At 36.7% G+C, this 24671-nt stretch overlaps 1 protein-coding gene across 16 annotated transcripts in view; it reads left to right on the top strand.

Moving 5' to 3' along the window:
* Positions 1–24671, top strand: part of adgrl2a (adhesion G protein-coupled receptor L2a) — a 99702-nt gene that overhangs the window by 10993 nt on the left and 64038 nt on the right. For all 16 annotated transcript variants that reach the window (XM_029254886.1, XM_029254878.1, XM_029254883.1 and 13 more), the window contains exon 2: positions 8185–8362. In XM_029254886.1, the coding sequence (XP_029110719.1) occupies positions 8284–8362 (79 nt within the window). In that variant the 5' untranslated portion in view covers positions 8185–8283. The remainder of the gene's footprint in view (positions 1–8184; positions 8363–24671) is intronic.

Genomic DNA, 24671 nt, shown 5'->3' with positions numbered 1-24671 from the left:
GTTTTTTAAATACAACTCGGTATCAGATTTATTAAACTTTACGTAACAATTCATGACGATTTTGGCTTCATCACTGTTGAATTGCACTTGGCCATTTGACCAAGTTGTGGACCTCCCTCGCCCCAAGCAGCGCATCATAAACAGGTAATGACGGAGGAGATAAGGAGGAGATGGCTGAAAAGGAAGGAAGGGATTAAGGTTTTTTTTTTTTTTTACGCTGCTAGATAAACCAAGTTTCTTTTCTTTTGATGAATTGTGTAGGAGTTGTTTCATCACCACTACAATTTCTATAAATTGAAATTGCAGTCATTTTCTTTTATAAGATGCAATTTAAACCACAAACTTTTTCTTCTCTTAGCATCTGACAAGATATGTGGTAAGTTCATTCCAGTAAGTTTACACTTCATGAATGTTTGTGCCATTTCTTAATTTCACGGCACATGTACAGTTGTTTTCGGGGAATGTTGTATCTTTTTGTGTATCATGCTCCTGCTGAAAATGAACGGGAGGCACTGTTTCTTTGTATCTAAAGAAGCCATTGCTAGGCCTGTTGCTAGGCAAGCAACGAAACAGCCTTTTCTTTAAGCTCCTGAATGCCTTTTGTAGGGGAAAAAAAAGTTGAAAAAGCTGTAGTACTTCTCTGCTGTGTTTGGAAAGATTTTTCCTCTCAGAAAAAGGACCTACACCCATTTCTTTTGACCCAGTTTCCCGATTTGTTGCAGCTGTACGCATCAGGATAATTTCAGCATATAATTTTGTTATTTAGGCTCAACTTCCTCGGTGGACTGCGACATATTTTTGTCTCCTGCAATATCTGAATGAATGAATGTAATAAATAGAACGCTACTCAAACCAGTTTTAACAATTTCAGCAATCATGAGAATTTGACACGGGATGAAGGGCACCCATCACATCCTAAAAGTGCTTCAGTAGAAGGGCAGTATAATGTGAGTTAGGAGAAGCCAGTTTTGTGCTAGCTTATATGAATTTCTGCTAAGGATGTATGAATTCCAGCTTCCGAAACTGAATGAAGCAAGTAAGATTCCTGCTCCATTTCATACTCCTGATTTACCTGGTATGTAATATTATTGTAAAATTTTTTCTTGATACTATGCATTTGAGCTGTGATATAATGGATGCTGACGTGACATTTATTATATAACAGGAAAATGTGGTCTGTAAAGTAATTTTTCTCAGAATGTGATTCATTGTTTGCAATTTTGTGGTACCTTTTAAAGTTTATTGTTGCTATTAAGAAGGGGGTGCGGTGGCGCAGTGGGTTGGACCACAGTCCTGCTCTCCAGTGGGTCTGGGGTTCGAATCCCGCTTGGGGTGCCTTGCGGCGGACTGGCGTCCCGTCCTGGGTGTGTCCCCTCCCCCTCCGGCCTTACGCCCTGTGTTGCCGGGTAGGCTCCGGTTCCCCGTGACCCCGCATGGGACAAGCGGTTCTGAAACTGTGTGTGTGTGTGTGTTGCTATTAAGTTTGAAATTAATTCAGTTGTTGAATAGTATGTTGTGTTAGTGAATTATTGATGGCCTGTTTTTAATGTACCGTAATTACCAGTAATAGAGTCACACACTCAGCAGAATGTTGTTTAAAGAAATGTATTTCATACACTTTGATCTGTTTGTTGGTAAACTTTAGTCATAAGATATTGTAAATGTCTCTATAGAATTTAAATGGGATTTGTTAGGTCATGATTCTTGAATCAGGAATAGGATACATGTACAGATTAATTCAAAAAGTGTGAAGATAGTGGCCTTTTTACATGGTTGCATAAAGTCTATATCAGTCAAGCAGGACTGGAAAATTGTATTAACTGGGAGAAAGTGAACTCACAGAACTGTTTTACATCATATAGAAATTTGTAGGTATTATATTTCAGTGACACAATCTATGACACTAACATTAGTCTTCATCCGGTTTTACATTGTGGGGTTAAAGCATTTCTCGCAAACACACCATGCATTTCGTTATATGCATTTCCTAGACTTTGGAAAGTATAATTTTGCACATGAAGGAAGTAAAATGGGATTTTTGGGAAAATAAATAATTAAACTGTTTAGTGTTTTATGTGTGTTTGTGTGTTCTGAGGAAGTATCATGAATGAAGATGAGTCATTTTTGGTGGAAATTGCTACTATTCATACTTCAAATTGCTGCTGTTTGAAATGCTGGCATTGCTCACTAATATCCATTTGTACTAGCAACTAATGGTGGAAACATGCAGTCAAATAGCTGACATAGCTTCTTTCATATTACATCACAAGTTATAAGAGAAAACCTGGAGTGCCCTAGATGAACAGCTTTTTATACAGACATACTTAAAAAAAAAATAGAATAAATGACAGGAAAGAAGGGTCAATATAAATCATTTCTGTATATGTTTTAAAAAAGTGATGAACATTGAATCACTGCCAGCAAATTGCTGATTCTGTGCTTGCATAATGCTGGAGGCTGGTGTGACATAAATGTAAATCTCAGTTCTTCATAGTTTTAATTACTTTAATACATTATGCAAGTTTGCATTATTTATATTATCTGAAGTGCATCTGGATTCGCAATCTTCTGTTTTATTTTTTCTGTTTTTTCTGAGAAAAATTAAACTCGAATCTTATATTTGATGAAAATTTCAAAAATGAGGTGTCTTCATTTGTTTATCTATTAATCCCATTGTAATAGGAATGTAAACAATAGGACTACTATAAACAGTAGTTGAAAGACAGTGTAACTGTGAAGTTTATGTAACTGGTTCTTACCAGCCTTATTTATCTTGTAGTATTAACTTTAAATCTGAAGTATTTGGCCAATGCATCATTTACACCTGTGAGATAATGAGTGTTATCTGTGGCCTGAATTTTTTTTTTCCCCCTTATCATTTAATGAACATTACTTTTTCAATTTCCATTTATGATAATACACTTGATATTCAGAGAGATTCACCAGGATCAATGCTAACATTGTATAAAACCTGCATTATAACTTTGTTTCTTTTAATAATCGGCAATCCATATTTAGAAACTTTAATAGGATCAGAAAGCAAGATTTTTATGACATTTTAGTGCTACTATTAAGGCTATAATTCCAAGTAAAATATGGTAAAAAATGTGAGTAAATATACTAATAGCAGTTAGGGTAGAATTCTAGTCACCATGTTTATGTATAACAACCTGTTCTCTAAATCTAATCACTTCTTTAGGAATATTCTTAGCTGTATCCATGCTTACAGAAATATACAATGTTACAACTTAGATCAATATGATACTGTAATGTGACAAAGACCTGGCTTAAAAAGTGCATGGGAACCCCTAGTGCATAACAAAATTATAGCTATTCTGCCAAGGGAAGGGATGCTTACAGGGCTTATTTCATCTGGCTTCTGTATTCCGAAACTTGACAGGTCAGGCACAGGTTGGCAGCAACTGGGAATTGACTTTAACATCCAATAAGTTCTTTGCTCTTCTTCAGAGCTTTAAGTGGTTTTCAGTATGAGTATAGGGTGGAACTACAGGGAAATGTACCCTACGCAACAATAAAACATACTAAGAACAAAATACTTGTGATTTATATAATACTAGTTATTTGGTTATGTATTTTTAATATGGTCATTACCACAGACTTATTATTATCATTATTATTATTAGTAGTAGTAGTAGTATTAGTAATGGTGGTGGTGGTGGTGGGGAGGGGGTGGTAAATATGAAAGAAATTCAGATACAATCGAATACAGCTGGTATGACTAACCTTTGTCAATTTATATCAACACACAATACATTTTTCACCTTCTTCAAAGAGTTAGAGTTTATTATTTTTAGTAATACCCATGAGTTTCCTGGACTGAGGAGAATTATATTCTCGCTTTAACAGCTGGTGTTTTACACTCAGTTCTCTGGGATACTCTGCTCTCCTTCACCTGGTGTGGAAGGTCACACTACATGTCAGTAATGAGAACACAGTGGGTCATTTCCTCATATATGTCCCTTTGAAATGCCACCACTCATAGCTGACCGACCTGATTGTCTCTTACTAGTCAAGATAAATGTTCTTTTTAGCTCCAGCAAATTGTACATCTCCCTGGCAGCCTGGGCACAAAAAAAGCCAAGGAAAGGATACAATGTCTTTTAGGGAGGATGTATCTTCCGAAAAGCTTGTTAAGGCCATGAATGAACATGATGTGCTTGGCTAACTGCAACATGGGCTCTTGAAACTTTAATGTCAAAGTGAAAGTTTTAACTGTCACCATTTATTACTGTACAGGCAGATGTTAACTATTAACAGCTGATGAATATCTCAGTACGGCTGCAAAACAAACCTAGCTGGAAGCTGCAAAATGTAGACAGCCCGTAACTTTTTCATTTTTATTTGTTGCTATATATCTTCTTTGGATTTTATTTCCCCTATAAATTAACATTCTGGTGCTTTCTTTAAGTCATTTGAAAGCTTGAGGCTAATTCAGAGGTCAAGCAGGACTTGCAGGTTGTCAATCTTTTATAGTAACCCCACACCCTTTCCCCTGTTTGTTCCTTTCTCTTGTCTCTTTCCTATTCATTCAGGCCTCCTTTAATAGAATGGTCGGCTCTTCCCCTATTCTCTGGTGGCCCTCTCACCAGCTTGAGAGGAACAACCACAAGCTTTGTTAAAGGAATTCAGCATGCTTTCACATCTGCTTCACATTTTATTCTACTGCATTCTAATTGTAAACTAGTTTCTTAGCTGTTGTTTTTAATAGCTCCCTTTCCCTTAAATGCTTGCCTTTTGTGCTTTTTTTTTTTTTCCACTGGTTTTTCCACACAGATTTAGGGGTGAAACCGTATGCCATTTCTTCTGCTGAAAAGAGCAGCTTTATCAAGTTTAAATTTTTTTAACCCATTCGGTCAAAGACCAAAATTTGAGCGTCTGTCAAGATTAACATTTTTCATAGTTAAACCATTTTCTGTCTTTTGCACATAATAATCTTTGGGCAATATTCAGAAGCGCACATTCTTAAAAATTCAGAGAGCGTCATTTGAAATGTAGTAATAATAATAATAATGCTGTCTGCAGAGACATCTAAGTTAAGAATGCAGTTCAATTAATTCTGAGATATGGCATATTGTAACATTAAATTTACATATATTTTTCTGAAACATAATGTCAGATGTGCATGTCACTATGAATTAGTCTTTCAGTTAGAAAGCCTTGTTTTAATCTGTAAAACTTTTGTTTCAGGTCTGATCAAATTTGATCAGATTTCACTAGAGAAACGGTTTATAGATGAGCACCTCACATGGTAGACTAAGAAGAAAAGGCCCCAGCAGAGAAGGGAACCCTAACAATGTTTAATGAGGGATATGCATTCAGGCCAACTGTGTCAGTTTTTGACTTTGGTGTCTGAAATGACCAGAATTTTAAACACACACAGCATGACTCAAAGATATTAAACTTTATAACAGTTGTCATTGATTTACGAAACACACATCTCTATGTACTATGGATATATTTCTTTATTCTTGGTGTGAGGGTTCCAGCTGTCTCCATAGTTTTACTGCTGTAGGCATTTTTTTCTCTTTTCTATAGTGTATAGAAAGCAGAGGCTTGGGGGAAGGGCAGGGTGCTAAATTACATCTTCAGTGTTGATAAAGGAAAACAAGGAGAAATGTGTCCAAAACCAGGAAAGAAGAGACATTCATTCATCTGACCATTGTAGACAAAAAGAAGAAAAAAAAAAGACTGCTGCTTGTTCACACTTTTGTATGTATATTTTGATTGTTTTTCACTAATGTCCTTTGTTTTTTGCGAGGTATTTTGATTATCTTTTTGTTTATATCTTGAAGATAGTCTCTAAATTGATGAGAAAGATTCAGAATGCAGATTTCAGAGGGAAATGAATAGTGTGCCTGTCTTGACCAGTGAAGTATCAAGTTTATTCCGCAACATTGCAGTGGGACTTGGGTGTTAAAAATGTTGGAGTTGAGCACTGGTTAGCAGTACAGACTTGTTCAAACACTTGTGTTGATTTTAATATTTTTTAAACACATTAACCTGACAGTGATGTAAATACCTAAGGAATCTTAATGTTAAGTACTTAAAAATAAACTCAATTAAATACTTGTGCTTATATATTCTGGGGGGTGCAGTGACGCAGTGGGTTGGACCGGGTCCTGCTCTCCAGTGGGTCTGGGGTTCGAGTCCTGCTTGGGGTGCCTTGTGACGGACTGGTGTCCTGTCCTGGGTGTGTCCCCTCCCCTTCCGGCCTTATGCCTTGCGTTGCCGGGTAGGCTCCGGTTTTCTGTGACCCCGCATGGGACAAGCGGTTGAGAAAATGTGTGTGTGTGCGCTTATATATTCTGTTTTTCTTTCAGGAGGTTGATATGATTTGTAATGCTTTTACATTTACATTTATTCATTTAACTGGCACTTTCCTCCAAAGCTACTTACAATCTCTTTACATTACACTTTTGATTTTTAAAATGTATGCTCGGTAAATAAGTTTTCAGAACTTTACTTGTAAGTCACTTGTGTGTTCAGACAGCAACATTGTCACAGTCAGGACTGGAAGTCTTTCTGTACAGTTCAAAAAACAAAAGTGTTACAGAAAATTAGTCATCAGATAATTGTATCACCATATTTTGTGTGCTTCCTATCTGTTTGCCCTCGTAACATTTTTTTTTTTCCAATTAATAATACATGGTGTCGTGAATAAGTTCTGAAACTGGCTGCTCTGTGATACCGCTGTGGTTGCGTAGCATTGGTGCATGTGTGTTAAACGTTATGATATATCAACTCCATCATAACCACAACTGCATCACACTCATGCAATTCTTAAAACTTGTTGACTGTACCTTAAATATGTGTCCAACAGCTGCAGTGTTTTAAAAGGACATGGGCTCCTTGCAATATCACAGTCTGCTGTTACCATACTACTATTAACCTATTTAAATACCACTGAAATGAAGAGCCTCTGGAGAGGCTTAATGACGTTTCAGATGAATTTATTATGCCATGCTTAATTGAGACTTTATCTGCTAATGTGGTGACTCCTAGCATTATATATGAAATTGTAATCTGACAGCTTTTACATTTCCAGAAACATTTTCTCTGTATTTAGTCTTAAAAAAAAAAAAAAAAAAGTGTACTTATTCTGAAATTATATTAATATACAGTTATGGGGTTGACTGACAAGAGACACACACACAGAAATGGACGAAAGGTGGCATGCTCAGATTCAGAGCAGTTTGAACTGGTAGAAAGATCTAATTATTTCAGTTTTGTTAGTAACATGATAACTTTTGTATTATATGACAAATGGTGTGTAAGTGTGCTTAGTAAATTTACAAAGGAATTCTCCCCCTCCCCCCATAGATAGCGCTCTCTAATAAATATAGCTCAAAAAGTATATTTCAGTTTCATCTGTGTATGCCGTGCTAGTGTGACTTTTTACTCTTTGCATGTGCTAAAGGCTCATAGGGGCGAAGCCGGGTGGCATCAAAAAGTGTAGACAAAACAGTGAAGTTAAGATTTTGGAGCCATAGACAAAAACAGGGCCTGTTATGGTGAGAAGTGCATGCCTGGACAAGTAGGTAGGTATTCTGTTGCTGAAGTGTGTTGCTAGTCAGTTGTGTCTAGTATTTTGGTATGGAGTCTTCGATGGCATAAAAAAAAAAAAAAAAACTGTGCCAAATAAAATAGGTATTGATGCATGATAGTGAACTGTTGCTGGTAGCAATGACATGGATATGTGCTCATAAACAGTTTATATAGCTTAACTATACTCCACTTAATAGAAAACAGCTTTGTGAACATTGGCGTCCCAATTATGTATTTTTTGGAAGCTGGCCTCTCAGCGGTAGGAGGGTGAATGAAACTGTGAAATCCCAGGATGAAAGGGCAAGCTTTTGCTTCCATTAAGGGATCTCCCCTCTTCAGGATTATTAACCTTGAGCTTCCTGCCATTTTTTTTCTTCTTCTCTTCATCGTCGTTGTCTTCTTTTTTTTTTTTTCCCCCCAACTGACTGACAAAATTTTACCATTTTACAACTTGTTTTGCTTTCACAGAATGGAGTTAATGGCAAACGAAACCATGAAAAGAGAAAAGGATTCTTTATAATGCAAGAAGAGATATATTCAGTATCACTAAAATGAGGATTTGACCATGTGTATATTTACTGAATCATTCATGACCACTTCTTCTCAATTGCATTTTAGGTGAGAAGATGACTGATGAAGATCATTGAGATCTGCAGGTGTGGACATTTATAAATACAGTCGTTGGTACCGAGTGTGGAGAGGCCAACCAAGCAAAGCATGATGTCAGCCTCAGATTGGAAAATACAAGCTTTCTTTTGCTTGGTTTTCACACTGGCTCATTTACCGTGTTCTGAAGGTAAGTAATGCTTTGCATTTAGACTGAAAAACAAAATAAATTCTAAAAATATGTTAGAAAATAAAAAGAAATGGTTGTGAAACACTGAGCGCAAGTACAATTATCATTATAATTTAAATAATCTTTAACCAAGAACATTTTTCAGGGGGATTTTAATTTCTCGAGGGGGAGGGAGTTTTACGTTTATTCATTTACCTGACACTTCTCCTAAGCGACTTACAGTGATCAGCTACTTTAAGTTATTTACCCTTTTATACAGCTGGATAGTTTTCCTGGAGCAATTATTTTTACAGTAAAAATTACATTTACTCATTTAGCTCACACTTTACGGTAAGTACCTTTCTCAAGGGTACTACAGCTGGAGGATGGATTCAAACCTGCAACCTCTTGATCCAATGGCTGCAGCTCTAACCAATACACTACCATCTGCCCTTATTAAATGAATTCTGTCATCTTTGACTGCTAAAAATGCTTTTGCTTTGATACAGAGTTGTTGCATTTGGGTAAAGGGTCTTTATATGTAATCTGTTTTATTTTTAGAGGATCTTAATATTTTTTCTTCGATTTTTAATTTTTTATTAATAGAGGGTCTTTATATGTGTATATATATTTTAACTTTTACAAGAAATACTTGAAAGGACTGAGCAGTAAAGAGCACAACTTTTCATTTTTGAGTTTTATGAGCATCTTTCTCTTTTGCTGTGTATGTGTGTGTGTGTGTGCACCTTATGTTTTTGAAGGTGTTACATTTTTGTAAAAGGGGAATGCTAATGCTATTTTAACAAATTTATTGCAGGTGTTCCCCGATTTATGATGAGGTTATGTTTCGCGAGACCCATCATAAGTCAAAAATCTCGTAAATCAAAAATGCATTTAACACACCTAACCTACCAAACATTATAGTTTCGCATACATGCGATGGCCATTTCAGCCTTGCTGCCTTCATGCTGAAGAATTATCTTGAGTTTCTCCTCAAGAGTAATTTCCCTCCTCTTCTTCTTCCCACCAGTAGCAGGAGACACAGATGGGCATTTTGTAGACATGATAGATGCACAAAACACACCTCTGCGTGACAGTCTGGGAGATGCGGATCACTACCACTGCCCAACAGTGGAATAGAGTATCACACTACATATCGCTTGTCCGGGAAAAAAAATCAAAATTCAAATTTCGAAGTACAGTTTCTACTGAATGTCTATCACCAGCTCACCATCGTAAAATCTAAAAAAAATCATAAGTCAAACCATCGTAAATTGGGTACCACCTGTATTATTAACAAGTTTATTATGTACACCACAGATAGCTGTAACATTCCTTCCTTATTTAGGGATCACTGTCAAACACTTAGTTTTCACCAGCAAACTGTGTCACTTCAGGATTAACATCAACAAAATAAATTTCATTGGTCTTTGAGGCTATTTGGGGATTGGCCGGCGTAGTAGCCAAGTAATGTTGAGCACATTGGCAAAGCATTTGGTTTGTCATATTGTCAGTAATTAGGGTATGTACACACCAGACATGGTGTTTTTGATAGTAATTTACCTGTACGGTCATCAGATGTAAATTTAAGATTTTGCCATTAGGTCAGACTGATCACATTTCTGGATTATGTAGTGTGTACCACATGATCAGTACGCATTTGTTGTGTAAGAATTAATGTGTTAATGAATTTGGTGTCAAAATTTATTTTTCAGAAAATAAATGTATAATTAAAGATTCCTCTGAGGTGTATGCAGTGGACAACACACTGCGTGATGCAAGCTGGCAAAGCAGTCTGTGCTGGAATGCCTCCTCTGAATATAGTCCAACTGGTGCTGTTTTTTTTTTTTTTTTTCCCCCTCATTTCTGTTCTTGTCTGACTGGTCTTGCTCACACAGAAGAACTGGTCCATCCTTATTGCCTTTAATGATCCCTGCATTTTTTGTCAAGCATATTTGACAAAGTCCCTTATTATTTTTCTCAAAACTACTTCAAGTATTGATTCACCCATGATTTAGTTAAAAATCTTTCTTTGGCACATGTTTTCTTGATTGTCCTGTTATAACCACAGGGAACAGCCCAACAGCAGCTCATTATAAGCAATATCCCTAAGTAAACATGGTTCATTAAACAGCATCCTGTCTGTAATATCCTTTTAATGAATTTTTGTAATTAAATTAAATGGGTTACTGGCATGCTATAAATGGCTATAAATGACTACAAGTTTAGGTTTTGTTGAAGCTTGACTTGAGATTGATGACTTCAGATCCCAACAGACAGCACACATTTTTTTCTACTTAGAAAAGAATTGATTTATTTTTTTGTGGCGTGGGTGCCATCATAGCAGTACAATTTTTCTGTTTGAAATATAGTCTTCATTCAGTTGACACATTTATTTAGGGCAGCTTGCAACATTCATTTTACAGTAAAAGAGTCATCAAGGCGTAGTACTGGCAAACAGTAAGTTGTTACCATAACTTCAGAGTAGATATGGTTAATGTATAATTTTCTGGCCATAGTAATAAACTAGACCCGAAACATTTAAACAGGCACTGTGTAAAGATTGCTTACCTGAATGGTTGGAACAATAACTTTTTAAAGTAAAATTGTTCTTACTTCGAGTTAGAAATATATTTTTGCTGCTGTAACAAATTAAATACAGCGTCACCCAGTGCTGCATAAAAAAGGACATATTTCAGTTTTATGTTGCCATGACTCATTCTCATAGTTTCTGAAGGCTACAGTAAGTAAGATGCTTCTTAACTATGTGCTGTTCATTCATTGTAAAAAGCATTTCCTTTTCATGGGTGCACAAAAACGGAGAAAGTGAGGATGGGATATGATGGGGATTCAGTTTTAGAAGTTGGATTATTAAGTGTTGTGTGCTCTTCCCAAGAAGTAACAATACAATTGTACGAGTTATATGTTTTGTATTCTTATATGGTAATAATTGTAAAAGAATGCAAAAATGCTACTGGATACTTCCATTGACGTTGTACTTAATACTTTAATAAGTATTTATACACAGGTGTTAAATGTATGTAAGGTGTAAATGTCAGGAGGAATGCGTTGTTAAAGAAGAGGTTTTCTGATTGGGGGAAGTAGTGCAAACAAGTTTGTCTCAGGAAAATCGGGTTTATCAATACTGATCACTTTAAAACAACGCAGAGCTCTTTTTGTGTATAAAACGGTGCAAACTTATTTAATTGTCATTATTTGTGTTGTAAATAACTTTTTTGTCAAAGTCTTTCATGAAGGTTGTGAAGATGGATAAAAGCTTCTAAATGAATAAATGTAAACTTAATCTGTCTGCCTTTGTTTTTAACATTGTTAATTTACATTTAAATTTATTTTATCAATGTAAATGAATATAATGTTAAAAAGAAAGGCAGACAGATTTAGTTTGGTTCATCTGCAAACACATTTAGGCTTTCCCCTTCCAGTACACTCCAGTTTCCCTTCCACTGCACTCTAATACATTCTGGCTACCTGAGGCACACTTTAGAATTTGACTTCACAAAGAGTTGGGCAATGTGGAGTGTGCAGAGACCTGCCTTAGGGCCCTGTGCCTCTTCAGTTTCCAACTCGGAGAGATAAGGCGATAAAGAGACAAAGGACTGAAAACTTGCAGTTGCAAGGTGCGACTGTAGCAGAGATCCCCACCCTGCAGAGTCCTTTTTTAATCCTCATCAGGATTTTCAGAAAGGAAGGAGGGATTTGGGTGGATTAAGTCTCTTCACAGCTGGCTCCAGGTTTGTGTTTGTCATGCAAGAACTCAGATGAATGTCATGCATGAATAGCAATTCGCCCAACTTCTTTTAAGTATTTTCACCCAGACAGAAAATTTCACCCCCTAAGAAACAAAACAACACAAATAATTAACATATAAAAGACGACAAAAATATGTTGATGTTGGGCTGTGTCATCACTCTGTGTTCATAAGGAATTTTTATTCTGAGGAGCATGAAGTCCAATTTTGCGATCAATATAAATTTTTATGTTAGCAGTGATTTGTTAAACTGTGCCATGTGCATTTAGTGGAGTGTAGCTGTTAAGTGAGATCAGAAAAATGGTCAAGCCCAGTAAGTAGTAGTAGCAGCATTAATATGAATGCAGGGGGTTCACATGTAAAGCATAAATTGTATTTACTGTTACTTTCATTGCATTTAAAACGAAGCAGACACGTACACCTATCATTTGACATCAATTTAAGAAATGAGACATGGTAACCTGCTGTAAATTAAAACGGAATTTCTGCTTGACGTCCTCCTCCTTAATTGGGGTTCATTTCCTTCCCACAGGGACATCCTAAGACATGTTTTATGATTACTGTAATGCAATGCGTTGATAGTTAGTATTATATAAACCTTGATTCCTGTTACATTTTTAAGAAAAAATGTTGTCTTATTCTGAAACCCATGATATATACTTTGCTTTTAGTATAACCTACTGAAGTTCTGGTACTATAGGCTGTTTCTGCTAAGATTCAACTTGGACCCTTGGGGAGTCAGGGGCTGAAGGGGTGCAGTGATTTATTCCACTGGAATTTTATTTGGAGATGAGTAACTTATCTCCATTCTGTCTTGTTTGTACATTATCCTTTTATGCTTTGCTTTATTTTGTTTCTGCTTCACGTGAATTATGTGGGTCTCCTATAAGCCTATCTTAGATTATCAGGAAAATGTAGTCATGGCAGATAGCAATGATATCTGAACATAATGATGCAAAATGCAAGGGAGACTTATCAACCTTTTATGTTTACCATGTCTCATCCATGGATCATGGACTTTGCGATGCTGGTTAACTGTTCTCTGGATGTAATGGACATGAAAAATGAGGGCAGACTATAAAAGAATTCTAAACTGTACTCAGTGCATGTGGCAATAAAGACAACACAATTGTTATCGTCTTTATTTTGACTTCTCATCTGTGTTTTGTAGTGATAGACTTCAAAGTGTGTGTGTATGCATGTGCGTGTGCGTACTGCAGTGTGTTAAATCTCAAATACCATTTTGAAGACGGCACATTTTGTGTCAAGGGACGACCAGGCTTACTGTCACCTGTTCAGTTTCAGGAAGGATAGCCCAGTACATTGGCCAAATTTTTAAATTAGAAAATATCTGTTTTTGAAAATGAAGTGTTGTTTGCCTTTTCTGAAGTAGCTGCTAATTTTTCCAAGAATGGATGTTTTGCTCAGGATTAGACTGGTAAAAGGTACTTTTTATGTGTGTAAAGGGATATTTGAGTGTCTGCTAAAGCAGGGTTAAAGGACACCCATTGTTCAATCTCTGTTTGTAGTATGTTCTACTCTGGAACTTTAAGTTGATTAAACTGTGTAGGATTAAGGTCATGTAATCTTTAACATTCATTTCATTTGGCTGATTTGCATTTACAGACCTTCTTTTAAAATAAAAAATGACGCTATCTATACCTGGACCTAAATAAATGAAACAGCCCCAGTATATTATATTTACTTATTTTGCTGATGCTTTCCTCCAATGCAACTTCCAATGAACTCTGTGTAGTGTTATCGCCCCACACACCTTATTCACCAAGGTGACTTACACTGCTAGATACACTACTTACAATGGGTCACTCATCCATCCATCAGTGCAGCACACACTCTTCTGCATCATTCACACACTATGGGGAGCCTGAAAAGCATGTCTTTGGACTATGGGAGGAAACTGAGACTGAGCCCATGTCCTTTCACACCACCCAGGCTCCGTGAGACAGCAGCGCTACTCACTGTGCCACCGATGTATATGTAAGCACTAATCAATAAACCACATGTACTGTGTGTGTGTGTATATATTTATATATATATATATATGTTTTATTGTTTAAGGGTTGTTGCACTGCTGTGTACCAGTGGCCAGATCTAGGCAATAACAACATTCTTTATTTTGAACCTATTATCTTTCATGAACTACAGCTGTGCAGATAAATTCAGATTTGTCCACAGATAAGATGATCAAAATAATATAGGCATTTAATGTACGTCACACACGCAATGTGTGCAGCTGCTTGTCCCGAGCGGGATGGTGGCAAGCCAGAGCCTAACCCGGCAACACAGGGCGCAAGGGTAGAAGGGGAGGGACACACCCCACACGGGACCCCAAGGCACCCCAAGCAGGACTCAAACCCCAGACCCACCACAAAAGAGGCCTCCGCCAAAGCCGTTGCACCACCACACCCCCTTAATAGACATAATATAGGCATACATTTTGATCCATAAATAAAATACACACACATTGACTGAAACCGCTCAGCCTGAGGGGGATTGTGGCGAGCTGGAGCCTAACCCAGCAACACAGGGCATAAGGCTGGAGGGGGAGGGGACACACCCAGGATGGGATATCATTCCATCACAAGGCATCCCAAGCAGAACTCGAATTCCGGGACCCTCCAGAAAGCAGGACGCAGCCAAACCCACTGCGCCACCACATCCCTTTAAGGAAAATATAATAAAATATAACAAAAGAATTTTTTTTCAAATTATTTTTTGCTTTTACATTTTTGTTTGTTTTGTTATGGGGTTAAAGTGTGCTAAATAAGTATAAATAATTAAATATAATAGAAAATATTGCACTCTGCAATTGTATTAAAATGTAATTTCTCTTTAGGCCAGATTTCATACGATTGTAGGCTGCACATTGACAACAGCAGGTATGACCACCCCTCATTTAAGGGGGTTATTTGTTCCGTGGACTCAAGCTGTTCTGTTTGTGAGGTTGCTAAAGTAATATTATTTCTTAGGAAACATCACTGCTTCCTTGATAAAAATTGTGTCACCAAAAATTAATTAGAAAATCAAACACCAATACATTTTATCTTTCATTACAGACCATTATTTCTTACTTGTGTTTTAATGCTATACTCTACTCATAAGTTTTTCAGTAGCCCTTTGTCCAGTGTCAGGCTGTGGTCCAGAGTCTACCTTGCAAGCACAGAGTGTGAGACACAGTGCACTGGATGCAGACATTTTAACAATTTGGCTCACAAATGTTTATTATATAATGAAATAAAGTTTCCAAGAACACTGTTTATCACTGTGTGAAGCATCTGGATAGTATGCTGTTATAGGTACTGTATTGTGTTACTAACAAATGTCAGATGCTCCATAATGAGATTGTTTTATTTTTTGCTAGTGCAAGGGTATGTAACTGCAATAGTGATAGTAACACACAGTAACAGCGACACATTCATATTTTATAGATTTTCTATAAGGACTCAACAGACAAAGAGTCATATCACACCTCCTTCTGTAGTACGCTTGATCAAGGTACTTATCCTGAATTCCTCTAATAAAAATTATCCAGTTTCTGTACATAGTTGAATGAATTTATTGTACTTCTGAATTTTTTAGAAATATTCCTTTGTATGTTAATTCCATTTGCTTACTTGCTGTTGTTTTGAAAGATTTCTCTGAACCCATAACTAGGGGCGTGACTTGTGTTGTTGGGAATGGCCGAAATTGAGTTGACAATATAGGTGTGCTGTAGTAGCTGTTGCATCTTTGTCAGGATTGCAGAAAGCTTATTTAATTTAGTAGAATGACACCATAACAAGAAAAATGCCATTGTAACTGAAGATATTGGCACTTCAAATGAAAAAAGGTATACATTTCTGCATTTTGTAATAGGGATTTCCCCCCCCCCCCCATCCTCCATTGCACAGGGCTCCATTATGAGCGGAGTAAGTGTATGTATAGGACAAATACATCACTGTTATTAGTAAATTATGGTAGTTTTTAGCAAATTAGAGGAAAATCAATTGAAGAGTCAATCAGCAGACATTGTGAGTCAGCATAATTACTGACCGTAGATAGCTCAAGGCAATGAAACTATTAACACATGGATTAATATTTAAGAAAGTTCAGATTAGAAAAATTGAAGTTTATTCTTTGTTTTGTGAAGCACAAACACCTAAACCAAAGTTAAATTAGTGAGCAGCAAAACAGTACTTTGCAATAGAACTAACAAATTAAATAATTTATACCTAATATATTCTTAAATTTGGTCAGTATGTATTCTGAATATGCAACTGTAAAGACTGATTTACACTTGCAAGTATATAGATTACCAAGCAGAGATGTTGCTTCCTTAAATTTAAAATATACTGTTGTAGTATTACAGTTGAAGGTTATATTTCTTGAAGAAAAAGTCAGTTAAGTACCAAACTCATTCTTAAAAATAAAATGGATTTAATAGAAGGAACAGATGAAATAGATTTCTACCATGCATATGTGCCAGTGTTTGATTTTTATAGTCCATTGGTTCATAAGTTTGGGCAGTTTTCTTATTAAATAAAGTAAGTTACTTCGGTTGCTTTTTCAGTGAATACATCTGTGTAGTCTATAATCTCAGCATGCTGATGTCTTGGTATTTACGTGTAAGCCCTCACTCAGGCAAACATGGCTGAGTTCTAAATGAAATATCTCTACATTACTAATAATTATGTAATATTTTCCCTGTGGAGACATGATGCCAATCAATATCAAGCTTTTTGTCCTTTTTAGAACTGTTTCAGTATTGACTTCTTTCTAGTGCAGCAGTTGGGCAGTTGTTGGCTTGTGGTCAGCTGCCTAATATTTAAGAAAATGTTGCTGAATGTAATTTTGATTGGGTACTGTCATAGGGTTAAGATTGTCTGTGAAGTTAGCTCAAAAACACAAAACCCAGCCCCTAATTTACATATGATTCAGTTTATCCATTTTGACCTTAATAGGCCAGGCTATATTAAACAACGGTAAATCTGTGGTCAGTTGAATTTTTTTAAGAATCCAGTTAATGATCATGCAACAGTCAGATTTGGTTTTTAAATGGTTCTGGTTAACAACTTGTGTATCAAAAATATGTTACATTTGTCTACTGGGTAAGGGTCAAAATTCTATACTGAAGACAATATCTGAAAAGGCTCCACCGATTAAAAACTTAGTGTCTTCCACACTGAACAGATTTTCTGGTTGAAGTTCAAAGGTAATAAGGTGAATGAACTTTCCAAAGTAAAGTTTTCCAGTTTAGATCAAAATGTTAATGTATTATAAAAAATGAATAGTCATTTTGGGAATGTTTGTTTCCTCAAACAAACATTAATATGTAACACATAAAGACAAACTCCAGTGAAAGCAAAATGTCGTATGCAATAAACAAGTAGGCGTCCATACTGATTATGAATGAAAATTAACCTTTACAGGTCTTGCCACAATCAGTGTGTGTTGTGTTCATCATTAACAAAATAGAGCACGATTCATAGAAGAAAAAAATCAAGCAAACACATTTTGATATTCTGTTGTTCTGACAACAGCATGTAGTAGAGTTTCAGTTGTGGTATAGTTTGCTGTTGTTAAAGTGTCTTCTCCAAATGGTAATATTTCTAGTCTTTTGCTGAAAAAGACATTCTAAGAGAGATTACAAGTTTCATTTTCGAGCGCACGTATTGTTTTGATACTTAGCATTGGTATGGCTGTGCTAAGTGGAGAATTGTTACTTTAAGAGCATGTAGTTGGTTGGGTTATATTGCTGCTTTATGCTAGACAAATTCTGCCTACAATTCTTTTTAATTGCGTACAAAACTTAAAATTATTTCAGGCATTCTTTTTTTAAATGCTCATCCTGTCTAAATGAATGATTTGCTAATCATTACTGACAGATCTGTCACATTCCAACACAATTACAAAATCAGAACTGTTCAACTCCTGATGTGCACTGCTTATTTATCTAAACTTACATATATCCTGAAGTAGGGGGGTGCGGTGGCGCAGTGGGTTGGACCACAGTCCTGCTCTCCGGTGGGTCTGGGGTTCGAGTCTCGCTTGGGGTGCCTTGCGGCAGACTGGCGTCCCGTCCTGGGTGTGTCCCCTCCCCCTCCGGCCTTACGCCCTGTGTTGTCGGGTAGGCTCTGGTTCCCCGTGACCCCGTATGGGACAAGTGGTTCTGAAAATGTGTGTGTGTGTCCTGAAGTAGCTCAGCATGCATTTCTACTATAGATACCGTCTGAAAAACAATTTTCTGAATCCCATCATACTTTGGCATAATCTTTAAATTAAGATGTACTTACCCAGAGGATTTCTTGATATAATTTTCAGACACGAAGGGCTGTGCATAATAAACTATGACTGCAGAAAAGACTGTACATCCACAATCAAATAACATAATTACTAGTTTTTACACTTTCATTTCTGTCCACTTATATTTGTGTATCATGGCTTATCTATAAGAAGGCAAGGGAAGAGGCACAAATAAGCACACATTTTCTGGCAATTAAAATCTCTGTATTTATGGGGATTTCTTTATTTATTTTTCAAATATATATTGACAGGAAAGTGACTAGATGGTTTTCTAAAAGACATTTACCAATATCAAAGATGCTTCTGATACCCACCCGCTGTTGCTATGGAAGGAAAAAAAAAAACATGTAAATGAACTGAATCGAAAATCATGGCTGTGAATACAAACGAGGTCCAGAACCTGGTGCCCCACAGGCTCTCAGAAAGCATTTGAGGATATTGCAGCAAGGAGGAAAAAGAATTCCGAGACTGATTTTATGTGAAGCATACTGAATAGTAGCTTCTGGAGTTTTGATAAAGTGTTCTAGTATCATAGCTGTGTCCTTTAAAAAAGCCACATTGAGTGGTCCATACATTGTACAGGACAAAAACACTGGTTAGTTCAGTGTGTTTAGGTTAAAATCTGTTTGCTCTTAGTATTATTTCAGTTTTGTTTTAACAGTCCTGGGAGTGATGCATTCAATCAAATAATCTTTGCATATAATTGGATAATAATGAGTCACTGTTATGTAGTACCTTCCATTCTTTTGCCTTTTCTCTTTTAGTTGAGCTGGAACGCTTGGGGTAAAGTTGAAGATGTGTGTAGTAGTAAGAAGCTTGACAATTTCTGTATCTGTAAATGTGAAAGAATATTGTTTTGAGTTATGTAGAATGTCAGATCTCTTGGCCTGGATGCTTTCTATCACATTCATTTAATTTACAAATGCCATGGTATTGGAGTGACAACACCTGGAGGCACTTCATTCTCACAAGCATGTTACACATTGAAATATGCTTCTTTTTTTCTCCTCTTTGTTCTTCCCTCAAGAATACCTGGCTTTGGAAGACACCTTGCTTAAAAAATATTGCTGGATTATCGTGCCAACACTGTAGGACAAAGCTTGACTTAAAGGTTCTTTTTCCTTAGGACTTCTACTGCTGGCAGTGTAGAGAAAAAAAATAAATGAAAACTACAACTTGAAAGTCTCAAGCTCTGTTTCCTGTGGTCACAGTCTAATTCTATAGGCTACATTCTTTTCCCTTCCACCTAACCAAATCCCTTCAGGAAGCAACCTTGTAAACTCAAAGTCTATAATATAATGGTAGCCAACCAAGGGAGGCTAGCTCATTTACAAGCAGCTGTTTGCTGCTGTCAGAACAAAGGCAAATCAAAGCTATTTTAACAGTGCATGACAAGCATCATGAGCCTCTGTGGCCTTCTTCAAATCGCACAGAGTGAAATTATCTGGTTTTAGTTTAGAAAATCTAAAAAAAAAACTGCTGTGCTGAGGTCTCATTGGACATGGTTTTGTAATTGAAAGAGTCTTAGAATTCATTTTAAACTATTGATCTTATTGTTCTTACGGCAGTATCTTGTCAGTCTGAAATCATCTAATATACAATTTGCCTTTATATTTTTATGATTCGTAGGAAAATATGCATACTTTATTCTGCAAAGTGATTTCATGTCAAATATGTAGTACTAGAAAGATAAAATTTCAATGTAAACAGCAAGTAATGACACTATCAATGCACCAGTATCAGTTCACTTGTAAAAATTATGTAGAATGGAACACACTAATCTTTAAACTGGTGAAAAAAATGATGCCTAGATCATACTTTGATAGATGAAATGAGGTGAAAATGTTTAGAATGTGTTAAAATTCAAAACATTTAAGGACTTATGTTTATTCATTTGGCAGTCACTTTTCCTCCGAAATGACATACTATGAAAAAGTGTTTTATAACAAAGAATTATGTTTGTTTTTAACAGTTCAACCAATATTTTTATTAGGCAAACTATTCTAAAAGTTGTTAGTTTGGGTCAATTGATTTATTAATTTATAAGTCTTGCCAAAATCTTTCAGTTTATATTGACCCTATGCATATGTGCTCTGTGAAAGTCTTTTATCTGTTGTAATATATCTTTTTTTTTGTGCTATAGTTCCACAAGGTGAGGAGATTATAGTGAAGAAAAAAAGAAAAAATCTTTTCATAATTTAACAAAGCTTAACAGTTAATTGGACCAAAGTCCTGAATGCTGTGCATTGTGCAGGACCATGGGTCTCTTTCTTTGATTTTACTACTCCATACATGGCTGCCCAAGAGGAATGAAAAAGCTACTTTGTGTCACTGACCAGAATGACCGATTAGATGTAGTATCTATATACCAATCAGCCAAAACATTAAAACCATCTGCCAAAAATTGTGTAGGTCCCCTTCGTGCCACCATAACAGTTCTGACCCATTGAGGCATGGACTCCACAAGACCTCTGAAAGTGTCCTGTGGTATCTGGCACCAAGACATTAGCAGCAGATCCTTTAAGTCCTGTAAGTTGCGAGATGGGGCCTCCATGGATTGGACCTGTTTTTCCAGCACATCCCACAAATGCTTGATCATATTGAGATCTGGGGAATTTGGAGGCCAAGTCAACACCTTGAACTCTTTGTCATATTCCTCAAACCATTCCTGAACAGTTCTTGCAGTGTGGCAGGGCCACTGCCATTAGGGAATACCGTTAAAGTGCCATAGTATTGGAGTGACAACACCTTGAGGCACTTCATTCTCACAAGCATGTTACACATTGAAATATGCTTCTTTTTTCTCTTCTTTATTCTTCTCTCAAGAATACCTGACTTTGGAAGACAACTTGCTCTAAAAATATTGCTGGATTATTGTGCCAGCACTGTGGACAAAGCTTGACTTAAAGGTTCTTTTTCCTTAGGACTTCCACTGCCGGCAGTGTAGAGAAAATCTGGGGAATTTGGAGGCCAAGTCAACACCTTGAACTCTTTGTCGTGTTCCTCAAACCATTTCTGAACAATTTTTGCAGTGTGGCAGGGCCACTGCCATCAGGGAATACTGGTAAAGTGTCATGAAGCAGTTTCCATGAAGGGGTGTACGTGGTGTGCAACAATCTTTAGATAGGTGGTACGTGTAAAAGTAACATCCACATGAATGCCATGACCCCAGATTTTCCATCAGAACATTTCTCAAAGCATCACATTTCCTTCGCTGGTTTGCCTTCTTCCCATAGTGCATCCTGCTGCCATCCATCTCTTCCCCAGGTAAACGATGCAGAAGCACCTGGCCGTCCACATGATCTAAAAGAAAGCATGATTCATCAGACCAGGACACCTTCTTCCATTGCTCCATGGTTCAGTTCTGATGCTCACGTGCCCATTGTAAGCTCTTTCTGCAGTGGACGGGGGTCAGCATGGGCCCTGTGACTGGTCTGCAGCGACGCAGCTCCATACACAGCAAGCTGCGATGCACTGTGTCTTCTAACACCTTTCCATCACGGCCAACATTAAGGTTTTCAACAATTTGTACTACAGTAGCTCTTCTATGGGATTGGACCAGGCAGGCTAGCCTTTGCTCCCCACATGCATCAGTGAGTCTTGGGCACCCATGACCCTGCTGCCGGTACACCGGTTGTCCTTCCTTGGACCACTTTTGGTACATACTAACCACTGCATACCAGGAACACCCCGCAAGGCCTGCCGTTTTGGAGATGCTCTGACTCAGCCGTCTAGCCATCGCAATTTGGCCATTGTCAGAGTCACTCGGATCCTTACGCTTGCCCATATTTCCTGCTTCCAAAAAATAAAATTCAAGAACGGACTGTTCAGTTGCTGCCTAATATTTCCGCCCCGACAGGTGCAATTGTAATTGATAGGTGTAAAGATATTCAAGATTCAAGAGTTTATTGTCATGTGTACAGTGAACAGTTTGTTACACCATACAATGAAATTCTTACTCTGTGAATCCTCTCAGCAGCAATCAATGTTATTCACTTCACCTGTCAGTGGTTTTAATGTTATGTCTGATCGGTGTAAATCCAGAATGGGGATCACAACAATTATCACTGTATGGGGTGTGTTGCTGCGGAGATGGGATTGTGATTTCCTTGTAATATATTATTTACAGTGTCTGATATTTATTTCCCAATTGAATTAGTTTGGTTTATGCCGCTTTGAAATTTCAGACAGGATTAGTTTCTGCCTTCTTATTTCCTTTCATATTTTGGTTTTGGCTAACAGGTTTTCAAAAGCTTGCTTGACAGAAGTACAGAATTAACCAAAGCAAATGTTATACCAACTCTAATTCATGTAAGACTAAGGACAAGAATCTAAAAAAAAAAAAAAAAAAAATTAGAAACAATATTTATTTAGAATAAACTGTGTTCTACGGGGGGGTGTGGTGGTTTGGTGGCACGGGGGTTAGACCGGGTCCTGCTCTTTGGTGGGTCTGGGGTTCAAATCCTGCTTGGGGTGCCTTGTGATGGACTGGCGTCCCATCCTGGGTGTGTCCCCTCCCCCTCCAGCCTTATGCTCTGAGTTGCCGAGTTAGGCTCTGGCTCCTCTCAACCCCATATGGGGCAAGCGGTTCAGACAGTGTGTGTGTGTGTACTGCTATAATTAGAACAAACTTAAACATATTTCTGTGTTGCGAAAACCTGCATATTAAGCCATTTTTAATAGATTTCTGGATCTATGTATATATATGTGTCTATCACTCTGTTCATTTTTGTTATTATAAATGTGTAAAATTAACCCCTTGTCCTGCAAGGTTATCTGGTTATGGGATCAGAAATTTTTTAAGCCTCAGGTTTAATCAATTAAAAGGTTTCTGGCAGTGGTACTTAAACTAGCTAGAGCTCTGTGATGTGTAATTTTTGATGGCCTGCATCTGAGGAGCAGATAAGATTTATCCTTTTATTCTCTTGTAATTTGAACCAACAGAGTGACCAGTAAATTATATGCTGCTGTACATATACTGCAGTACATGTACTCTAAAAGTTAATAATTTAAATACATTAAATAAGAATACATTTCTTGTACATTAAAGGAAGGAATCAAGTGTGATCTAAAAGAAACAACCATAAAAATAATTTATAAGTCATACCTATTTAAAGTAGTTGCACATACATATGCAAGTACAGACCATTGGTTTGTGTCCTGGTGTTGTTCTAAAACTGTAAGTTTTGCAAGTAAGTCTGATTGGACATGAGAGCATAGAGGGAACTTTGCAACACATTAGATCCAGGCATTCTGCAAAATTAAACTAGGGCAGTGTATACTCATGTAACCCAGTCAAATATGTATGACTGTAACCCAACTGATCCATTTAAAGTCCATGTGATCATGGATGTTGGGTAAAATGGAAATGGAAAAAGTAGGACACAGAAGGACAAAGAAATTAATATGAAATAACTGCATTTTGAAAGAATTAAAAATAGGATCCATGCTTTGATTATTACACTGAGAATAATTAAGGAAAAAAGGCTGTCAAAACCAGCTCTGCTTTTGCCACATTTTCCTCTTTTAGAAAGATTTTCCTATGAACCACTCACATTCAGAAATTTAGCTTCATCTGAAGAATTCTTATATACTGACAATTAAACTCAAATTGGTAAATTATACTCAAATTAGTATGCCATTTTCCAAATGTACTCGTTGATACTCAACATCACATAAAAAGCCTACCTTTAACCTTTATGTTTTTTTAGTGCTTTCTTCAGTATATAGTTTTATTTATTAAATTCCAGTTATTATACATTTGCAATTACCAACATTGTTTATGCTCAATAAATATGTATGTATGTGTGTGTATATATAATCTATTTATTTTAAAAACAAGCAAATATGTAATTTTTTGAAATCCTATATGCAGCTGCTAGTGTAAAGTTTATACAGTGGTTTGTGACAAATTGAAAATCAAGTCTCATGTCTGCATCCAAACGGTTTCTTCTTTGTCACTTTTTCTTTACTTAGAGATGTATGTCACTTTGGAGAATAGCATCTGCTAAATGAATAAATGTAAATGTCAGTCTCATTCCTAAAACTGTATAACCATTTCACACTGTAATCATAATTCTCATAATATACTGTAAGTAATTGTCATAACGTAAACATCCATTTTCCTAATTAGAAATGGACAGAATCCTTTCAGCAGAATTGTCTGTATTGTTTATAATTATCGTTTTCAGCAATAGGTTAATGCACAAATCTGACATTTGTCTTAAGTTTAATCAGTAAGAGTTAGAGTATTAAATT

The sequence above is a fragment of the Scleropages formosus genome, chromosome 9, assembly GCF_900964775.1.
Source record: "Scleropages formosus chromosome 9, fSclFor1.1, whole genome shotgun sequence".
Lineage (NCBI taxonomy): Eukaryota > Metazoa > Chordata > Actinopteri > Osteoglossiformes > Osteoglossidae > Scleropages > Scleropages formosus.
The sequence above is the reverse complement of the archived record's forward strand: the minus strand, read 5'-3'. Positions and strand labels throughout refer to the sequence as shown.